The sequence below is a fragment of the Fukomys damarensis genome, unplaced genomic scaffold, assembly GCF_012274545.1.
Source record: "Fukomys damarensis isolate Sample0158 unplaced genomic scaffold, DMR_v1.0_HiC HiC_scaffold_9, whole genome shotgun sequence".
NCBI lineage: Eukaryota > Metazoa > Chordata > Mammalia > Rodentia > Bathyergidae > Fukomys > Fukomys damarensis.
Window position 1 is genome coordinate 50,563,120 of NW_022900921.1, and position 17,798 is coordinate 50,580,917.

Below are 17,798 nucleotides of genomic sequence, written 5' to 3' on the forward strand. Positions count from 1 at the left end.
GCCGGGATGAGGCGGGTGGCAGGCAGAGCGCGGGGCGGGCGGGGCTCCGCTGAGCCGGGCTAGCTGCGGGCTTCAACGCTGGAGGCGTCTTACAGCTTTGCTCCCCAGAGGATTGCGCCCCTCACCCCTGGCGTGGGAGCGGAGAGAGTTGTAGTGATTAAACCCTGAGAGTTCTGTTACCCGCTGCACAGGTGGACGGACAGAGGATTTGGAAAAGACTTGAATTCCGAAAGCTTCAAAGGGCACCCTAGGCCAGGCAAGTCCGGCGCGGTGTCTGCATTTAGACCTTTCCTTAGCTTAACCAAAGAACGTGTTTTCACAATTGTGCTGGCAATGAAGGTTTTGCGGGAGGCTGGGTTCTCTTTGCCCTACTCTCCTTGAGGTAGCTACCTCGTTAACTTGGTTGAAGCTGGCTTGGCAGCACCCTGTCCACGTTGTCGCCTGTAGAAAGAGACATGAGAGGGCCAGAAGCTCCTTTTCAGATGATGTAATCCAGAAGTTGTCCAGATAGGTTCAGCACACCTCGCATGGACCTGAGCATCATCCCATGCTCTCCTGGTGCAATCATCGTGGGAGGGAAGCACCTCTCTTGGTAGCCCGCATTCCCTACCAAGACTCGACTGAGGTCGGAGCAGGAGAGAATTGTTATTGAGGAAGAGGCATCTCTGCTCTGGAGGACAGCCAAGAGAGCAATGTTCAGTGTCTGGGAGAGCAGGTTTTTAGAAATGGGTGTGGTCGGACCTGCAACAGCAGGGACTGGGCATAGGCCCTTTGGAATTGACTGGCAGGTGGGCTTACTTGGAGCTTTTGGGTGAGGGTTGTGTCATTAGAGAATGGTTTGAGGAATGAACAGGATGACTCATGACCTTCAGAATTTTTTCCTTTGGAATGGTACTGGGGACACCTTTTCATTGTTACATGCGTTTATGGTACCCAGTGGTGACTCCATGGAAGGGCCCATCGGAACTCCCAAAAATCTCAGAATACAGAGAAGGTGACTGGAGATTCCATTTTGTTTAACTGTCCTCTAAAGGAAGTCCTGGGGTAGAGGAGAACTTATTTCCTAAAAGGAGAGGGGAAAAGTGCTTATAGTTGAGAGAAGTTATTTCCTTCTTGCTTTATTCACTTCCTTTCTCAACTGATGTTCCTCTTCCTAGTTGGCAATACATGACTGTAAAAACCCTAGCTGGAATTCTGATATTAAAAGCAGGCAAAAAAGGCTCTGCCCAGGGTGAGGCAGGAATGTGGATTCCTGTGATGCTTAAGACTAGGATGAGAAGCAGAATCCCAGACAGCACAGATTCAGCAGATGATCAGGAAACATTGGTTTTTGTGGGAGAGAAAAAAAAACATCCTCAGACCAAAATGGTTATGTGCCCTCAAGGTTAGGGATATTTTACCTTTGGCTTAAAGTTCATTGCACAAAAGCTAAGGAGAAAGCTCATAAAGTCAGGTCAAGGTTAGGAATGGTAGCACCTTGAGGATGAGAAGGTAGCTCTCCAGGTATGAATCAGGGCCTATTCGCTGTAGGAGGGAAGTGAAAGCCAAGTGAAGCTTCAGACTTTTGATTTGTTGATCTGCTGTTCTCAGATGAATGAGTCCTACCTCTGACATCAACTCAAAATCCCTTTATTTGGTCTTACTTTTTGCTACTGAAAATGCAACATATCTTAACATTTTAAACAAAAAGTTTATTTTAAATAAAAATATAGTTTTATTTGTGTCTCTTCTGTTCTTCTTGTACATTTTATTATTTTATGCTGCTGGGAATTGAGCCTGAGCCCTTGAATATGCTGAGCACATGCTTTACCACATTGAGCTACCCACCCAGCCCCTGCACTAGTTTTATACAGAAGGGGTTATGTAATAAGAGCTGGTGGAAATGAGTTTCCCTGTAGGATGGTTCACAGAAGAAAGTTCTCAGGATTCCTGACATCATAGACATAGCCTGCCCACCACTCTCCTTTACTACCTAGTGATCTCCTCTAAACTTGCAGAGTTAAATGTGCCTGAGACCAGCAGCATCATAGTTCTGTTGCCTTCTTTAACATCTGCAGAGAGCAAGTTGGGGATGTGGAAAGTATGACTTTATTAAAGTAGCCTCATGTACAGAGATTTTAAGTGTGAATGTGTTAAACCAAGGGAAGAGAAGGTTCCAAGAGAGGTGAAACAGGAAATATCCCAGATCCACCCTAACAATAAAAACAAATGAATGAACAAATAAAATCTAAAACAAAATAACAGGTAGCAACAGTCTTTGGTAGACCTGCACTGTTGATATTAAAATTATCTACTGTGAAGGGGATGACATTTGCCGGAAGGACCCTGAGAGAGAGCAGAGCCTCAGGGACAGAGAAGCACAATTATTACATTTGTGACAACCAGTCCTAAGTGGGAGCAGGAAGAGCCAGTCTCCACACATCTGTTCTATGTATGCTTGCTGATGCTGACATCATATCCCCCCGCCACCCGTTCCCTTCTGAGCCTCCTCTTTCCTTATAGGTCATGAGCCTGGGCTGCTGCAGCTGGTGAATTACTACAGGGGGGCTGACAAACTGTGTCGCAAAGCTTCTTTAGTGAAGTAAGTGTCCTTTAAGACCTCTTTGTTCAATGTTCTACATAAATATTTTTAGTGTTCAGCCCTTGTGCAAAGCTATTGGATTATTTAAAGGGCAAAAATACTTTTACTATTTTAAAGGTCAACATATTGGTGCTGAAGCTTCCCCTGGGCTGCTTGGATCTCAGTTTAAAGGTTGCTGTGTTGTGCTTGATAAAGCTTGTCTTGTCTCCTAGGTGAGGCTTTGGAGGAGAGCCTGACTCAGGCTTTCTTGAGAAAGTGACTTCTTAGGGGAGAATTCTCCAGGTAAACTTCTCTGGAGAAGAGGGAAGCAGGGCAGGGGAGGAGCCAAGCAAAGAGGTAGTTCAGCTGAGGTCTTACCATGGAACTCCAGAGTGAATGGTACTCAGCATTGTCACATCCGGAAGCAAAGTGCCTGGGCTCCTGTGCTCAAGTACATTTAGCCATTGGCCATGGGAACAGTGGAGCATATAGCTTTCCAGACATTTCTAGGAGGGAGCTGATCCTTGGAGAAGGGTTCACATAAGCCCCAGGCAACCAACTCTCCCAGCAGCTCAGAAAGGATATCTGGGCAGGGTGTAACAGGATCTGCCTCATCACCCGTCTCTGAGCAGTTGGGTTATGGCCAGATATTACCAGAGTAGTATTATAAGTGAAAGGAGACAGCATTATGCAGTGATTAAGACCAGGGCCAGCAGCTTGCATTTTAGTCTCAGCCCTTCATCTCATTAGTCAGAACAAATCTCATCTTGCTAAGTCTCATACCTTCCTTATAAAGCAGTTGTGGAGACTAAACAAGGTGTCACTTAGGACGTGTATATAGGACGGTGGCCTGGTGCATTATACATATTTGACTCTGAGTCCTTAGTTTTCTTCTCTGTAAAATGATGATAATAACAACTTTAGGGTTGTGAGAATTATTTCAGCTTAACTTAATGCCTGTCTCACAGTTCACAATGTATAAGTGAAGGTTCTTATTACTGTGATTAATATTGTCATTGCTGTTATTGCTGTCATTTCAACAGGGAAACCTTGAGTATGGCATCTGCAGTCAGGGCTGTGGTAGGTCTCTGGGATTCTTCCCTGTACCTAGTAAACATTTTTGTATAGCCAAACAGATCATTTAGGTAGAAGACACTGGAAAATATGACTCAATGCAAAATGTTCCTTTTCCCATTAATGTTTCTTTCTGAGTACTACTTAGCTATAGGTTGAATACACACAGTAACATTTCCATCTTTTCAGACTTGCTAGCCCTGATAATTTACACACTCATTCCTATGATGGGTTTTCATGATTCAGCAGCAATTCCCAAAGTGAGGCTTCCTGAAGTCTATTACATGCTTTTGTGTTTATATTTCACTTGAATCAGGAGTAGATTGTTTACTCAAATTATTCATTTAATAATTTTATAAATGGTTTAATCTTTTTTGGTTTTTTTCTCTAAAGACAAGTAGAATTTTACTTTTATAAATAGGAAGCAGCGGATGGTGGTGAAAGTAATGCTGTACATAGTTGTATATTCAGCAGTTATAACAAGGCAAAGTAAGTGCTAGGCTGGACTCATGACCCATTTCTCAGTAGGAATCTGCAGCTCTGGACAGCACCACTCTGAATCCCAGTGCCTGTCTGTAAGATGGGGATAGGTGTGGGGACAGTACTTGCTCCTTGACTTTGGTGGCATGTGATCTGCGATGGCATCTTATAAATGGCAACATGACTTATGCAGGCTGAGACTTGTCCCTATCATGATAAGCTTCCTTCATTCTCTGAGTGTCTTGTGAGGGGCTGGAGTAAGTAATCCTGGGAGGCGACAGATCCCTTTGTCAGTTTGTCTCTCTCCCATGATTTAGTATGGCTTGCAGGAGCCAAAAGAGGAAGGAAATGTAATTGCTCTCATTTTGTAGAGCAGAATGCCAGCTCAGAAAGTCAGTTGTGCTGTCTAAGACCACAGTTGTTCATGTCGAACCAGGGCAGTTTGAATCTGTACCCATGAGACCCATGGGCTGTGTGACTTTGCATCCCTTCCAGGGTTTCCAAGAGCCTTGGTGGGGTTCTGTGCTGGGACCTGTGCAGCTTGCTCCTTACTCCTGACCCTTCAGGGAATTTCCAAAGTTCATCAAGGCCCAGGGCTAGTTTCAGAGCATGAGAGCTTTTCTTCTCCTGGCAGGTTGGAGGCTTTTGTTTCTTCTGGGTATTACTTAGTTATAGATGTGAGTGAACCTAAGTTTATGATTACTTTCCCATTGGGCTAATGCAAGGATAGAACAGACACAGGAGTCCCTGAAGGGCCTGGTTTTGATTCTGGGTGGGAAGTGAGGGCTTCCAGATGAAGGTCATCTTACAGACCAGTGCTGTCCATCAGAAATAGAATGCCAGCTACACAGGCCTTTTAAACTTTCTAGTAAATTAAGTACTCAGGAAAAGGTGCAGTTAAATTAATGATCTGTTTTATTAAACCATGGAAATCCAGAAGTGGGCTAGAGGTGTAGTGCAGTGGTAGAGCACTTGCCTAGCACGTGTGAGCACCTGGTTTTAATCCTCAGCATCATAAAAAGAAAAAACCTACCTAAAATGTTGTCATTTTGAAAATAATTTAATTAATGTTTTTAATGAAAAATAAGATATTTGATTTTTGAGTCTTCAAAATCTGATATGTATTTTAATTTTTAGCACATCTTAATTCAATAGATTTTTCACTGAAAACACTTGTTCTGAATTTAAATTTCATAAAAATATGGGATTGAGGCCTGATGTGGTGGTACACACCTGTAATTCCAGCACTTGGGAAGCTGAGACAGGAGGATTGCCCCGAGTTTGAGGCCAGCTGGGGCTACATAGTGAGCTCAAGGATAGCCTGAACTACACAGTAAGACCCTGTCTCAAAAAAAAAAAAAAAAATTGGGTTTGAAAAAGTAGATTTATATACCTAAGTCATTTCAACATACTTAAAAAGTTTTCGGTCAGTAGATTGAGTACCAAAAAGTCATTTTCCTTTAATATTCATATACATATTGACAAAATTTATTCGTCTTTTTTTAGAAGAAATGATCTGACTTTAGAGTAACAGCATATCATTTGTGGAACCCTGTCTGTCCAAGTTAAGTAAATTCACCAACTCTTGTGACAAGTCAGTATCATTAATATCAGATTCAAAGTGGTTGTGAGTATAATGAAAAGTAGCAAGTTTGTCAATATCAGCAGCATTCTTTAATTTAAAATTTTTTTTTATTTATTCAGTCAACTTTCACAATGCTGTCTTATAATTAAAATTGTCTACATCTTTTCACAACATATATATATATATTTTATATATAGATCTTATATTTTGAGTTGGGACATAAAATTATCATTCTGGTATAGGTAGATCATAAATAAATCTTCCCTATAAATTTAGCACGTTCATATGCAGTGTGGCTATAGGTGAGATAAAGTAAATAATGCTGTAATTTTATTTTTTGAATATTGAATTAAATAATGACTTATTGAGTGAAAATAATGATTTGGAAGCCATTCCTTTTTAAGAAAAATCTGAATTGGATTTACCAGTACAATAAATCTTTGTGAAACACTTTCATCTCACCATCAGTGAGTATTGGCAAAGAGCATTGTATCATTAAATTCATTGTCTTCTATTCCTTTCACTCATTCTGTGAACTGGTGAATCATTGTCGCATTTGCAAGTATATACTGAACCATTTCAACAACTATATCCATGATTCTTTTTATAAAGTCTGCTTCAGAAAACTGTGAAAATAAATGTTTTCAATATGTATCATACAGTGCAAGGAAGAAAATGTTTCAATGAAAGTAATGAAGTAAAAAAGAATGAAGTAAAAAAAAGGAAAGTCTATTAAAATCCCAGTGAATCCATATTTTAACTTGTTATAGTGAAACCCTGTCTGTTATAATAGAAAGTAACTTTTCACAGGTAGATGTAATTGCTTGACAGATGTGAAACATTAAAAAACACCTGCACCATAAGTTTGACACTTTTTAGGCTACAGTTTGACAATATTCTTTTATTTAACCATGCCCAAAGTAGAAATTGAACAGTATGTCATGTCACAACTTATGTAAAGATAAGGAAAAATATTTAGTATTTTTTCATATTTTGAATCAATCTTTGATATCATTAGATACAAAGGCTTTGTATTCTGTGACCCATTGTGGCTGAACTGAAGATTGTTCATTTTTTTGTTTGGTTTTCTTGGGGATACAAATATCTTTTTAGGGCTGGGGATGTAGCTCAGCAGCACCACTGAGCTAAATCCCTGTAGATAGATAGACAGATAGATATATATAGATAGATAGATAGATAGATAGATATCTTTTTAGCTCTTTGTTTTAAAATAATTTCTTTCACTATATTTTCATCTAATATGGCCATTAGAATACAGAATATGAAGATAGACATTGATATGCTGGTATTTGCACATAACATATTTGGGTTATTTTCATCTGCCTTTCTCTTTTCTTCCCTCTCTCCCTTATCTCTGACCCATCTCAAAAAGTTGAATTTCTGTCATCTCTCCTTTATTTTTTTTTTAGATTGTATATTTGTGAGGAACAATGTGATATTTAACATCTGAGACTGGCTTATTTTGTTTAACATGATGGTCTCCAATTCTATGCAAAGAATGTTTCATGTATGTGCATGTGTTCGTGTCTGTCTATTTAAGAATCTAAACCATTTTATAGTTGACTGAAGTTACAAGCTTAGATTCTATTAAAAATCTATTTGGGGGAAAATGTATTTAGGGGCTTGGGTGTAGCTTAGTGTTAGAGCGCTTGCCTAGCATGTGGGAGGCTCTGGATCTCATCCTTAGCACTGAAAAAAAAATAGTTTTAAAAACTTGGGTTAGATATTTGTGATTTCAGTCACTAATATCATTGATTGATTCTTTTTGACTGTTGAGGGGAAAATGCTTATCGAATTCATTTTTTATTTGCTCAGAATATCTCCTTTATAAAACAACTACTTTTTTGTTTTATTCTACAGTATCCTGGTACCGTTGCCATTCACTGTGAATTTGTGATAGATCTTCTTCCAGTTGTGTGTGTGTGTGTGTGTGTGTGTGTGTGTGTGTGTGTGTTTGTACTGTCCTGGTCATTATTGGTTTTAGCTTCTGTGTCCCTATTCAATTTCATGTCAGTGTTATGTTTTTATTTTCAAATTAAAAATTTGTCCATGCTTTTTTTAACTGGGAAAAATTTATATACCAATTATGATTTGCATAGTTGGTTCTCATTCTTTTTGTATCATAGACATATGATAATGTTTTTCAATGCACAGGCACTGTATTGTCTGAATCAGTGTATTGCCCCGAGTAGAACAGTGATGTTTGTGTGTGATACTAGAAATAACACATGGGCCTGACGCACACACAACAATACAACAAAATAAAATATCCTGTCAGATCAGTAAAGTGCTTAATAGAAAAATATTTCACAATGCATTAGTCTTTAAATTAAGATTAAATATAATTCACAGTTTATTCCCTGAGTCACACTGGTCACATTTCAAAGGGTCTGTATCTATATGTGACTAGTGACCACCATATGGGCAATGCAGGTACAGGGTTGAATACTGAGTTTAAAATTTATTTACTTGTAGTGTTTTCTTCCTTTGAGTTGAAGCAACCTTCAAAATCGATTTCCTTTAATGTTGTAATGACTTTATTTTAAATCTTAATTTAAATTTTCTTTTCATTATTTATGTTGTTTGTCCACAGACTGAGTTGAATCTTAACACAGGCTTATCATGAGCAGTTTTGTTCTAGACAGAAGAGAGACTGCAGCTTAGGGAAGAAGTTGCCTTTGGTAGATCCTCTCTAGGATCTGCTCCCTGGGGTAAGGGGAAGTTCAGAGTTAGGAGTTGGGAATCCAGAGCTTGCATCCAGGCTGGTACTTGCTCCCTGTATGATCTGGGAAGTTTACTTCTTGGTGACCTAGTTCTTCGTTTGTGAAATGGGATTCTAGTACCTCTAGCTCTGGGGTCTGATTGCAGAGTAGATGCAGTGGGAAGCTGTTGTGTTTTTTCAGTGCCTTGCCCAGGGTCTAACTTTAACTTATATGCTGTTTTGTTATTTTGGGAGCAGGAGATCAGTTTCATTAGTCCCACTTGTGCCTGTGTCCCATTAAGAAAAAAAACCTTCTTTATTCTGTCAGGCTGAGCTAAAAACAAATGAAAACTAAAAGTAGTCTTTGAATAATTCAGATTCCTAAGTATCCTTTTCTTTCCTAGAGAGTTGAGCCAAGATAGTGTTCATCTAAATATTCAAGTATTTTCCTCTGCTTTCTGCTTCATTTTTTTAGTGTGGGTCTGTCTCAGCTGCAACATATTTGTTGAAAAGATGTTGGCTGAGGATTATCAAGTTGTTTTCTTAGAGAGCTGAAGTTCTAGGTAATAAGCACCTAACTTAGTGTGTTACAGATCTGTCCAGAGAGGCTAAGAGCAAATAGAGGGATAAGGAAGATATTAGGCCATGTTTTATCTCCTTGAGAAGCTCTCAGGGAAAGTGGTTACCTCTCTGAATAGAGTGACAGCACATATAGTACTAAGAAGGGAGACTGACTGTCTGTCATCTGCCAGGCTAATCAAAACAAGCCCGGAACTGGCTGAGTCCTATACATGGTTCCCAGAGTCCTATGTGATTTATCCAACTAATCTCAAGACCCCAGTTGCTCCAGCACAGAATGGAATTCAGCCACCAGTCAGTAATTCAAGGACAGATGAAAGAGAATTCTTCCTGGCTTCTTATAACAAAAAGAAAGAGGATGGAGAAGGCAACATTTGGATTGCAAAGTCATCAGCTGGTGCCAAAGGTGAGTTGGCATTACTTTGTTTTTTCTGTGCCCTGTAGGCTTCTGTTGAGCTTTGTTCTGTGGCACATTAGATTTTAATGACATGCTTAGATGAGTGGCTCTATTCTATTATGTAAATTGGAGATAGAGAGCATGTGTAGTGTTAAATGTCCCACTATGTAGTGATGCCTTCTGGATGTTTGTTTCCTTTAAGCACTGGATCTTTCCTTTAAGCTCTGGTTCCAAGAGCACCCTCTCTATCTGTAAGAGGCATTGCAAACCTAATGTGTCCAATACTCCTCTCTTCATTTCCTCCCAATTTTGCCCACCTCAGCCTGCCCCTCTTTCATTCTTCCTATTTAGCATATGATCCCACTCTTTTCCCAGGCTCTGAAGCCCCAACATTCTTGACAGCTCTTTACAGTCTATGCCTAATGCTTTAACAAGTCCTTCTAGTGTTACTTCAAAATATACTCTTGAATTAGACTCTTATCTTGCTGTTTCTACTGCTCCCACTTTAAATCAAAGCCACCATTCTCTCTAGTCTGTGTAATTACAGAGCCTGCTCTCAGCCAGTTCTCCTCCCAGACAGAGTGATGTCTTAAAAACATAAATCTGATCATGTTACTTCCTGCCTACAGCTTACCAGCTGGCTTCCTAATGCAATTAGAATAACTCCAGATTCCTGATGTAGCCTACCCATTGGGCGTTTCCTCATATCCTTGATCTCATCTCCTTCTATTCTTGGCCCTGCTCATTGTGCTGTAGCCACAGACTGACTGCTTTATGTCCCTCAAATATTCTAAATTTGTCTCTACCTGGAATGTGCTTTCATGGGTTCTCAGTGCAGATGGGGCCTTATAGGAGAAGGCTTTTTTTCCTCTAAGATAGCCTTGATATCATTGCTTTCTGTCCCTTCACCCTGCTTTATTTTTCCTTCTTGACTAAATCTCTTCCTAGGTCTATATTACATAGCTGTCCATCTCCCCAGTTGTACTGTAAGTGCCATATAAACACAGACTTATTTGTCCCTGAGTTTTCCTTTTAGGCACTCAGTAAATATGTGTTGAATGATTGCATAGAAGGAGTGAAGTTTATAATAACTCAAGCCTAAAATAGAGGCAGTCCCCAATGTAATGAGCACATAAGAAATTTCTCTCTATAACTACCATCATATGCTCTTTTTAAAACTATTTCATTTTGAACTTACTTCTTTTGTTGCCTTGGAAGACCATCTGGCCATAGGTCCTCATTTCTATCCCTGGTCCAGTAGACCTCACCTTATTTTTCACCAACCATGAGACAGGAGGGCATCACCTGGATCTCCTGAAAGTGGGAGAGTTGGACTCTTGCCACAAGCCAGGTACCTCACTTACTTCTCTTTTCCCCTCTTGTGACTTTTCTTAAGTACTGTCCCCTTAGTTTTGTTCTGATGGTAAATGAGGGACTTGGAAGAGTAAGTGGACATCTGTGGTGTTCTAGATCCCTCTGTGGATTTGAGTTGGGGTCGGAATAGCCTTTTTGATAACCCTGGTCCCTGACCCTCATCAAGACAACATGTAGAGGGACACCAAGCAGTGGGGAAACAGAAACAGAAAAGAAAATGTCAAACAAAGAATTATTGCTTTAAGCATTGAGGAAATAAGTGATACATATTAGCTTTGTTTGGGAACTACAAAAAGAAGCCAATAGGATGAATGAGTGGCTTTTGTTCTTGTTAAACAAATGCTTGGTATAATTGGATGAATCTTCAAATGATACCCAGTATCAGCTGCAGGGTTCCACCTCCGCCACTCATCTGTGACCTGAGACACCTTTATCTCTCACCTGTAGTGCTGCTCCCTGTCCTGCTCTGGGCTGTTCTCTACAGTTTAAACAATGCAGTAGACAGAGATCCTGTTGAAGCGCAGCCAGACTATGTCACATTTGTGCTCAGCATGATCTCTCCCATGCCAGTCCAGCAGCTGGCAAAGGTTCAGTATATGTGCTGAGTGAATTATGAATGAGTGTTGGAGATACAGGAATAAAAGAGAGAGACATAGTCATGTGCTCTTGTGGAGCCTATGGTCTAGTCAGAAAGAAGGCTAACAATGTTTCTATTTCCAGAAACACTAAAAGTTCAAATGGGAACTGGGACACAGGAGATAAAAAAGTGGTTACTTTGAAGCTTCTTAAGGATTCCTCTCCAAAATTCCTTCATAATTTCTCCATGTATAGTGAGTGAAGATATGAACAAACAAATGATATAGGAAGCAGAGTTAATAAACCCATGGAAACATGCTACACAGAGGCTAAAACTTCCTAAATAACTTTGATTTTTCTGTCATTGTACAGCTACAAAACAAGAAAACAAAAAGCACTAGTGATGTTGTTGCTGTTTGTTGGGAACTGCACTCCTAGTGACATTCACAATCTTTTGAAAAAGCAATAGAGTGACACATGAGAGTCATATAGGACTCATATCATTTGGCCTAGTAGTTTCACTCCTGAAAATTTTCTACAAAGAAATATTTTTAAAAAATAAATGATCCACAACAAATATATTTACTCCATTATCTGTAATTGCATAATATTATTTAGAAACAACCCCATTGTCCAGCAAGTAGTAAAGAAATGTGTAACTTTTTTGACTTCCACACAATAGGGTATTTTCATCCATTAACATAATTGTGACATTAATATAAAAAAAAGAGAAAAAATAACTATATAAAGTGAAAAAAGAACATGCAATAAGTTTCCTGTGATTGAAACAGGCTTTTCTAATATTAAAAAATAAAAACAATTATGTCAGGAAATAAGATGATGCTTAACTTTTCCATTTCCCTTTAATGTTACGTGTTTAAATAATAACAGTTTTTTAAAGCTATAGAAATATATCTGTCTCTTTATTTTTTCCTCACTATTTTTGCAGCCTACTAGCATTAGGCATATTATTTTTTAGTAAGAAATAATTTTACATAAGGAAAATAAGGTTGGCACATGGGGAGGGAGAAGGGTTAGGTGATGTAGAGCAAGGCCTCAGTAGGTGATGGAGGTAGTTTCAGGACACGAGAGGGAAAGAGAGCGTTAGGATGATCATTCTAAAAGTTGGTTCAAGGTGGTGCAGAGAAGAGGTTGAAGTTTGAATTTAAGAACTGGCAACCGGAAATAAAGAGTAACCAGAAAATCTGAGTGTGGTTCTTAGGAAGTACGAAACAAAATGAGTTGTATGTAGCGAAAAAGAAAGGCGCTTTTCCGTTGTGGTTTCTTGTTCAAGAGCCTAACCAAGTGGTGAAACAAATGGTACAAACAGGGTAGATGAGAAAGAGGTTGATTTTAAGGAAAGATGGATCATTAAATTAACAAACTGAATTGAATTCACTTGCACTGAAAATGTGAGACCTATGTTGAGATAAGCTATAAGTCCAAAGCGTAAGTAAAAGGGGCTCAGAACTGAAATGTGAGCTTCACAGTGTTACAGGATAGATAACATACAAAAACTGAATTTCTTTATATTGACAATGACATGTGGGAACCTAGATTAACCACTTACTAGTCCAATTATTTAAGTATAAGATGACCAAAAATTGCATATTTTTCATTAATTTTTATTAGATAATATAGCAGGAAATATAAAAATGACAATTTTATCAAATTTGTTCACTACAAGAATTGACTGGCTAAAATGACACCTGCCCAAACAGCGCTCGAGATAGTACATAAACGAACACACTGCCAGAGTGATGATTGGGGTAAACTGGTAAGTGGTTAAAGCAGTAGCACTTATAGTCACCTCAGAGAAAATGAGATGCTTATGTATAAACCTAATAAAATATGTACAAGCTCTGAATGCTGAAACTTACAAAATGATCATGAAAGAAGTCAAAGAGCACCTTTAAAAATGGATAGATATACCATGTTCACGTATTGCAGAACTCAAGAGTAGAGATGTCAGCCTATCTCATACTAGTCTGTAGTTTAACATAATTCCAATCAAGATCATAACAGCATTGAATTAAAAATATATGTCCCCACAAATACTTCTATGTGAATCTTTATAGCATTTTTCCACTGCAGACAACTCAGATGTCCAGATAACAAATTAATAAAACCGTGGAATAGCCATACAGTGGAATAGTATTCAACCATAAAAAGGAGGAAAGTACCAGTACATGCTGCAACATGAATGAGCTCTAAAAACTTTGTGCTAGTGAAATTAGCCATACACAATGGCCATGCACTCTATGATATATGACTTACATGAAATTTCCAGAAGAGGCAGTGCTTAGAGACAGAAAGTAGATTGATAATTGGCAGAGACTGAAGTGAACAGGGCACAAACAGTGACTTGTAATGGGTACAGAACTTTGAGGAGGGGTTGGTGAGAATGTTCTAAAATCAGATTTTACCAATGGTTGCAAAACTCAGGAATATACATGAAACCATTGAATTATACACTTTAAAAGGGCACACTTATTGGGCCAGGAATTTAGCTCAGTGGTTCTGCTGTCTGTCTCACAAGTGCAAGGTCCCGAGTTCGATCCCCAGTACCAAAAAAAGAGGTGGGGGGCGAACTTTATGATGTGTTGTATATCTGTCAAGTGTACCTTGGTTCCACTTATTTAATGTTAGTAGAAATTTTGAACATATCTAATTTTTTCCTGTTAAGATGCTGCAAAGAACATTTGTTTTTATTCCCTAACCTTCCTGATATTTCTGTAAGATACAATGTTAGAAATGGATTCATTGGGGGCCAGAGATTTAGCTTGGTGGTGCCACTGCCTGCCTCTCAGGTGGAGGGACCCAATATAATCTTTATTGCAGCCAGTGACTGATAGTGGAATGGTGTTTCGTTAAAGTGCTTGGACTATTTGAATGCCAGTACAACTAGCATTTCGTGGTTGCAGCTCACTAAGTTAGTGTTCTGTGTGAAGAAAGAGTCTGCTGGATACCCTGGGTGCAGCTGTAGGTAGAGGGGAGAGTGTGAGTGATTGCAGGAGGGCAGAGAAGGAGAAAGAAGAGTAAGCATGTCACTGAGAGAGCTTTCTGTGGGTGTTTTGTTTTGTTGTGCCTTCTGTGTTTTCTTTCTGACTTTGTGGACAGCTTTTCCTTGTGGGATGAACTGGACTACTTCTGTTTTGTTTTTGTTCTATTAGGCGAAGGCATCCTCATCTCCTCAGAGTCATCAGAGCTTCTGGATTTCATAGACAACCAGGGCCAGGTGCACGTGATCCAGAAATACCTTGAGCACCCTCTGCTTCTGGAGCCAGGGCACCGCAAGTTTGACATTCGGTAAGTCTTCCCTGTCTGTGACTTTTGTCCTTGTTTGTCTGAAAAGAATGTAATAGGAGGTGGTGGAAAGTGGGATATAAATGTGAGAAAGTATTTGCCAGTTTCTTAAAATTGAGTGGCGCTAAGTGGATCTGCACTTTTGTACCCAACTCTCTGTTTTTATTTCATTCTTTCTGCTTTCTGGGAAGTTTTACTAATATTATCTATCCTTTTTATGCATATAATATTTGTACACATATGTATATATATATTTGCATATATTTTATATATACACGCACACACATATATGAAGATAAAATGCAATTAAATGACTTTTATGGAAATAGCTTGTGGCTCCACAGGGAGAATGTACATAAATGGGGCTTACTGATGGAAGAAGCATATAATTCAGATGTTGCATGACCCAGCCAGATAATCTACTCACTTTGTTGTGTCCTCCTTTTTATAAATTTCCTCAGATCTCTGCATGTTAAGTTTCTGAGCCAAAGGCCTGCCGTAGAGAAAGAGGTTGTGTGGTGCTTTCTACAGCTAGCCAGCCCTCTTCCCTGCTTGCCTTTGCCCTTGCTGCCATCTCCTCATTGGGAATCATTGTCTTCTTGATCTCATTCTGAATAACTTGATATCACTCATAACAAATTACTGCTTCTTCAACATCAGTCCTGTGTCAGATGGCTTCAAGACATTCTTCCTCTTGATATATGAAAGCACAAACATGGCCAATGGAGGTTTTACAGGTTAACCCCAAAACCCATCCAGTCTCTTCAAAATGCTGGGTTTTTAAAAATGAATTTAAGTTTCCCTGTCATTTATGGTAAAATGCTTTGTTTGCTTCTTTACAGTGATAATCCCCTATTTTTGGCTAACTCAGAGTTTGCAGGATATAATTTTAGAACCTATCTTCTTCCTCTGCTTCCCTTACCTCCCCTCTCCTCAAAATATTCAATAGATAGACGGGGGTAAAAGGCGGACAGATTATAGAAACCTGAGCACAATGGTGTTTTCATTGAATTGCAGAAGCTGGGTCTTGGTGGACCATCAGTATAATATCTACCTCTATAGAGAGGGTGTTCTCCGAACTGCTTCAGAACCGTATCATGTGGATAATTTCCAAGACAAGACCTGCCACTTGACCAATCACTGCATTCAAAAGGAGTACTCAAAGAACTATGGAAAGTATGAGGAAGGAAATGAAATGTTTTTTGAGGAGTTCAATCAGTACTTAATGAGTGCTTTGAACATTACCTTGGAAGCTAGTATCTTACAACAAATCAAGCATATAATAAGGTAACCTAATTGTTCCTTTTTCTGCTTTACGTGTTTCTTCTTGAAGGAGCTTTGTTTATGCCTTTCTAGGAATCATTCCACTTAAATTTTCTAATTTTGGGGCAAAAATTATTTGTGATAATCCTTTATTTTCATTTTAGTATCTGTAGGATTTGTAATGAGGTCACTTCTTTCATTTCTGGTATCAAAATTTATATCTTATTTCTGTTTTTCTTGGTTAGATTGGCTGTGGATTATTAAAATATTTTTTAACAACTGGCTTTTGGTTTTATTGATTTTTTTTTTTTTTTTGGTACTGGGGATTGAACTCGGGTCCTTGTGCTTGCAAGGCAGGCCACCGAACCGCTGAGCTAAATCCCTAGCCCTTGGTTTTACTGATTTTTCAGACTCCCAGAATGCTGAGATTATGGGCATGTGCCACCACCCCTCCTGAGAATTTTAAAATAAAATATAAAATGTATAGTATACAGTTTAGTGAGTTTTCATTATATGTGCACTTACTTGACTATGATGCAACTCAAAATATAAAATATTTACAGCCAGGTGTGTGGTGGTGCATGCCAGTAATCCCAGCACTCTGAGAGGCTGAGGCAGGAGAATCCCAAATTCAATCCCAGCCTGGCCAGCTTAGCAATTTAGTGAGACTTTGCCTCAAAATAAAAAATAAAAAAGGGCTGTGGATGTACTTCAGTATAAAGGCCCTGTACCACTAACACCAAAAAGCAAAACAAAACACCGTACCCTGAAGACTCCTTTGAACCCTCTCAAAATATGTTTCCTGCCAAAGACAGATAGTCTTTTTTTCTCAAAGACAGATACTCTTTGACTTTTATGAGTATAGATTCCTCTTTGCGTTCCATCATTATGTAAATGGAATTATACCACAGTTCCTGTTTTGTATTCAGCTTTTTTTTTTACATTGTGTGTGGCATTCATTCGTCATATTGCACAGAGCAGTAGTTTGTCCTTTGTATGGCTTTGTAATACTCCACCGTGTGAACATTCCAGAGCTTACCTCTATATCTGATGAACATCTGGGGTTTATTTCCAATAGTTTAGACCTATAATGTATGGCATTGTTATGTGTCGAATGTCATGTTGTTCCACAGGATATGTTGTTGGCCTAAGACTATTTATGCAGGAGACTGTCCCTGCCCACAGCACTGTAGGAACTCTTGTTATTAATCAGGCTGTGAGAGATGCTGTCCCTGGGACCCCATGCTTTCCACTCATCTGTGTATGTGCTGTGTTGTTGGCATTGTGTCACAGTGACCAAAACTTCTTTAATGTGTTCTTACATGGAGTCCAGTAGCATCACTCAGGGCTTGAAGCCTTTCCTTGGTGATTGTTGATGGCCCAGGCAACATCACATAAAGTGGTTAGGTGACAGGTCTGCAGGAAGTGCGACTCACCCCTGCTCACTGGCCAGTGCAGGAGAGGTTGCTCCTCTGGAGCTATAAATGCCTCTCACCATGCTCAGCCTTCCTTCTTTTCCTGCCAGCCTCCCCCTAACTCTCCACTCTAGACAACAAAGATGTTCTGTTGACATCTCTAAAGAGGAAAAAAGTCCTGTACACTGAGTTATTTATCTTGCATTTTCAATAGATAGAAAATAATATTCAGTGCTGTTCTAGTCATGGTTGTTCCTTTATGTATCAGAGTGTGATGTTGCTTTCACTTTTATCCCTTTCTTTTCCTGCTCTCTCTCAAACTTTTCTTTTTTTTTCTTTTTATTGAGGTTATTGGTACAATCTAGGTATACAATACAGTTACATTCATCATTGGGATTCTCTACCTTTACATAATAGGTCTTGTTTCTCATTTTTCTCCTTGTCCCTGCCCTCCCTCCACCCCCTCC

At 39.2% G+C, this 17,798-nt stretch overlaps 1 protein-coding gene across 1 annotated transcript in view; it reads left to right on the top strand.

Annotated features, from left to right (window-relative positions):
• The window catches only part of Ttl (tubulin tyrosine ligase), a 30,363-nt gene that overhangs the window by 1,975 nt on the left and 10,590 nt on the right, over positions 1-17,798 (top strand). Inside the window, exons 3-7 of the mRNA XM_010639509.1 lie at positions 170-256; positions 2,503-2,581; positions 9,174-9,406; positions 14,521-14,656; positions 15,671-15,940. Coding sequence (XP_010637811.1) covers positions 170-256; positions 2,503-2,581; positions 9,174-9,406; positions 14,521-14,656; positions 15,671-15,940 — 805 coding nt within the window. The remainder of the gene's footprint in view (positions 1-169; positions 257-2,502; positions 2,582-9,173; positions 9,407-14,520; positions 14,657-15,670; positions 15,941-17,798) is intronic.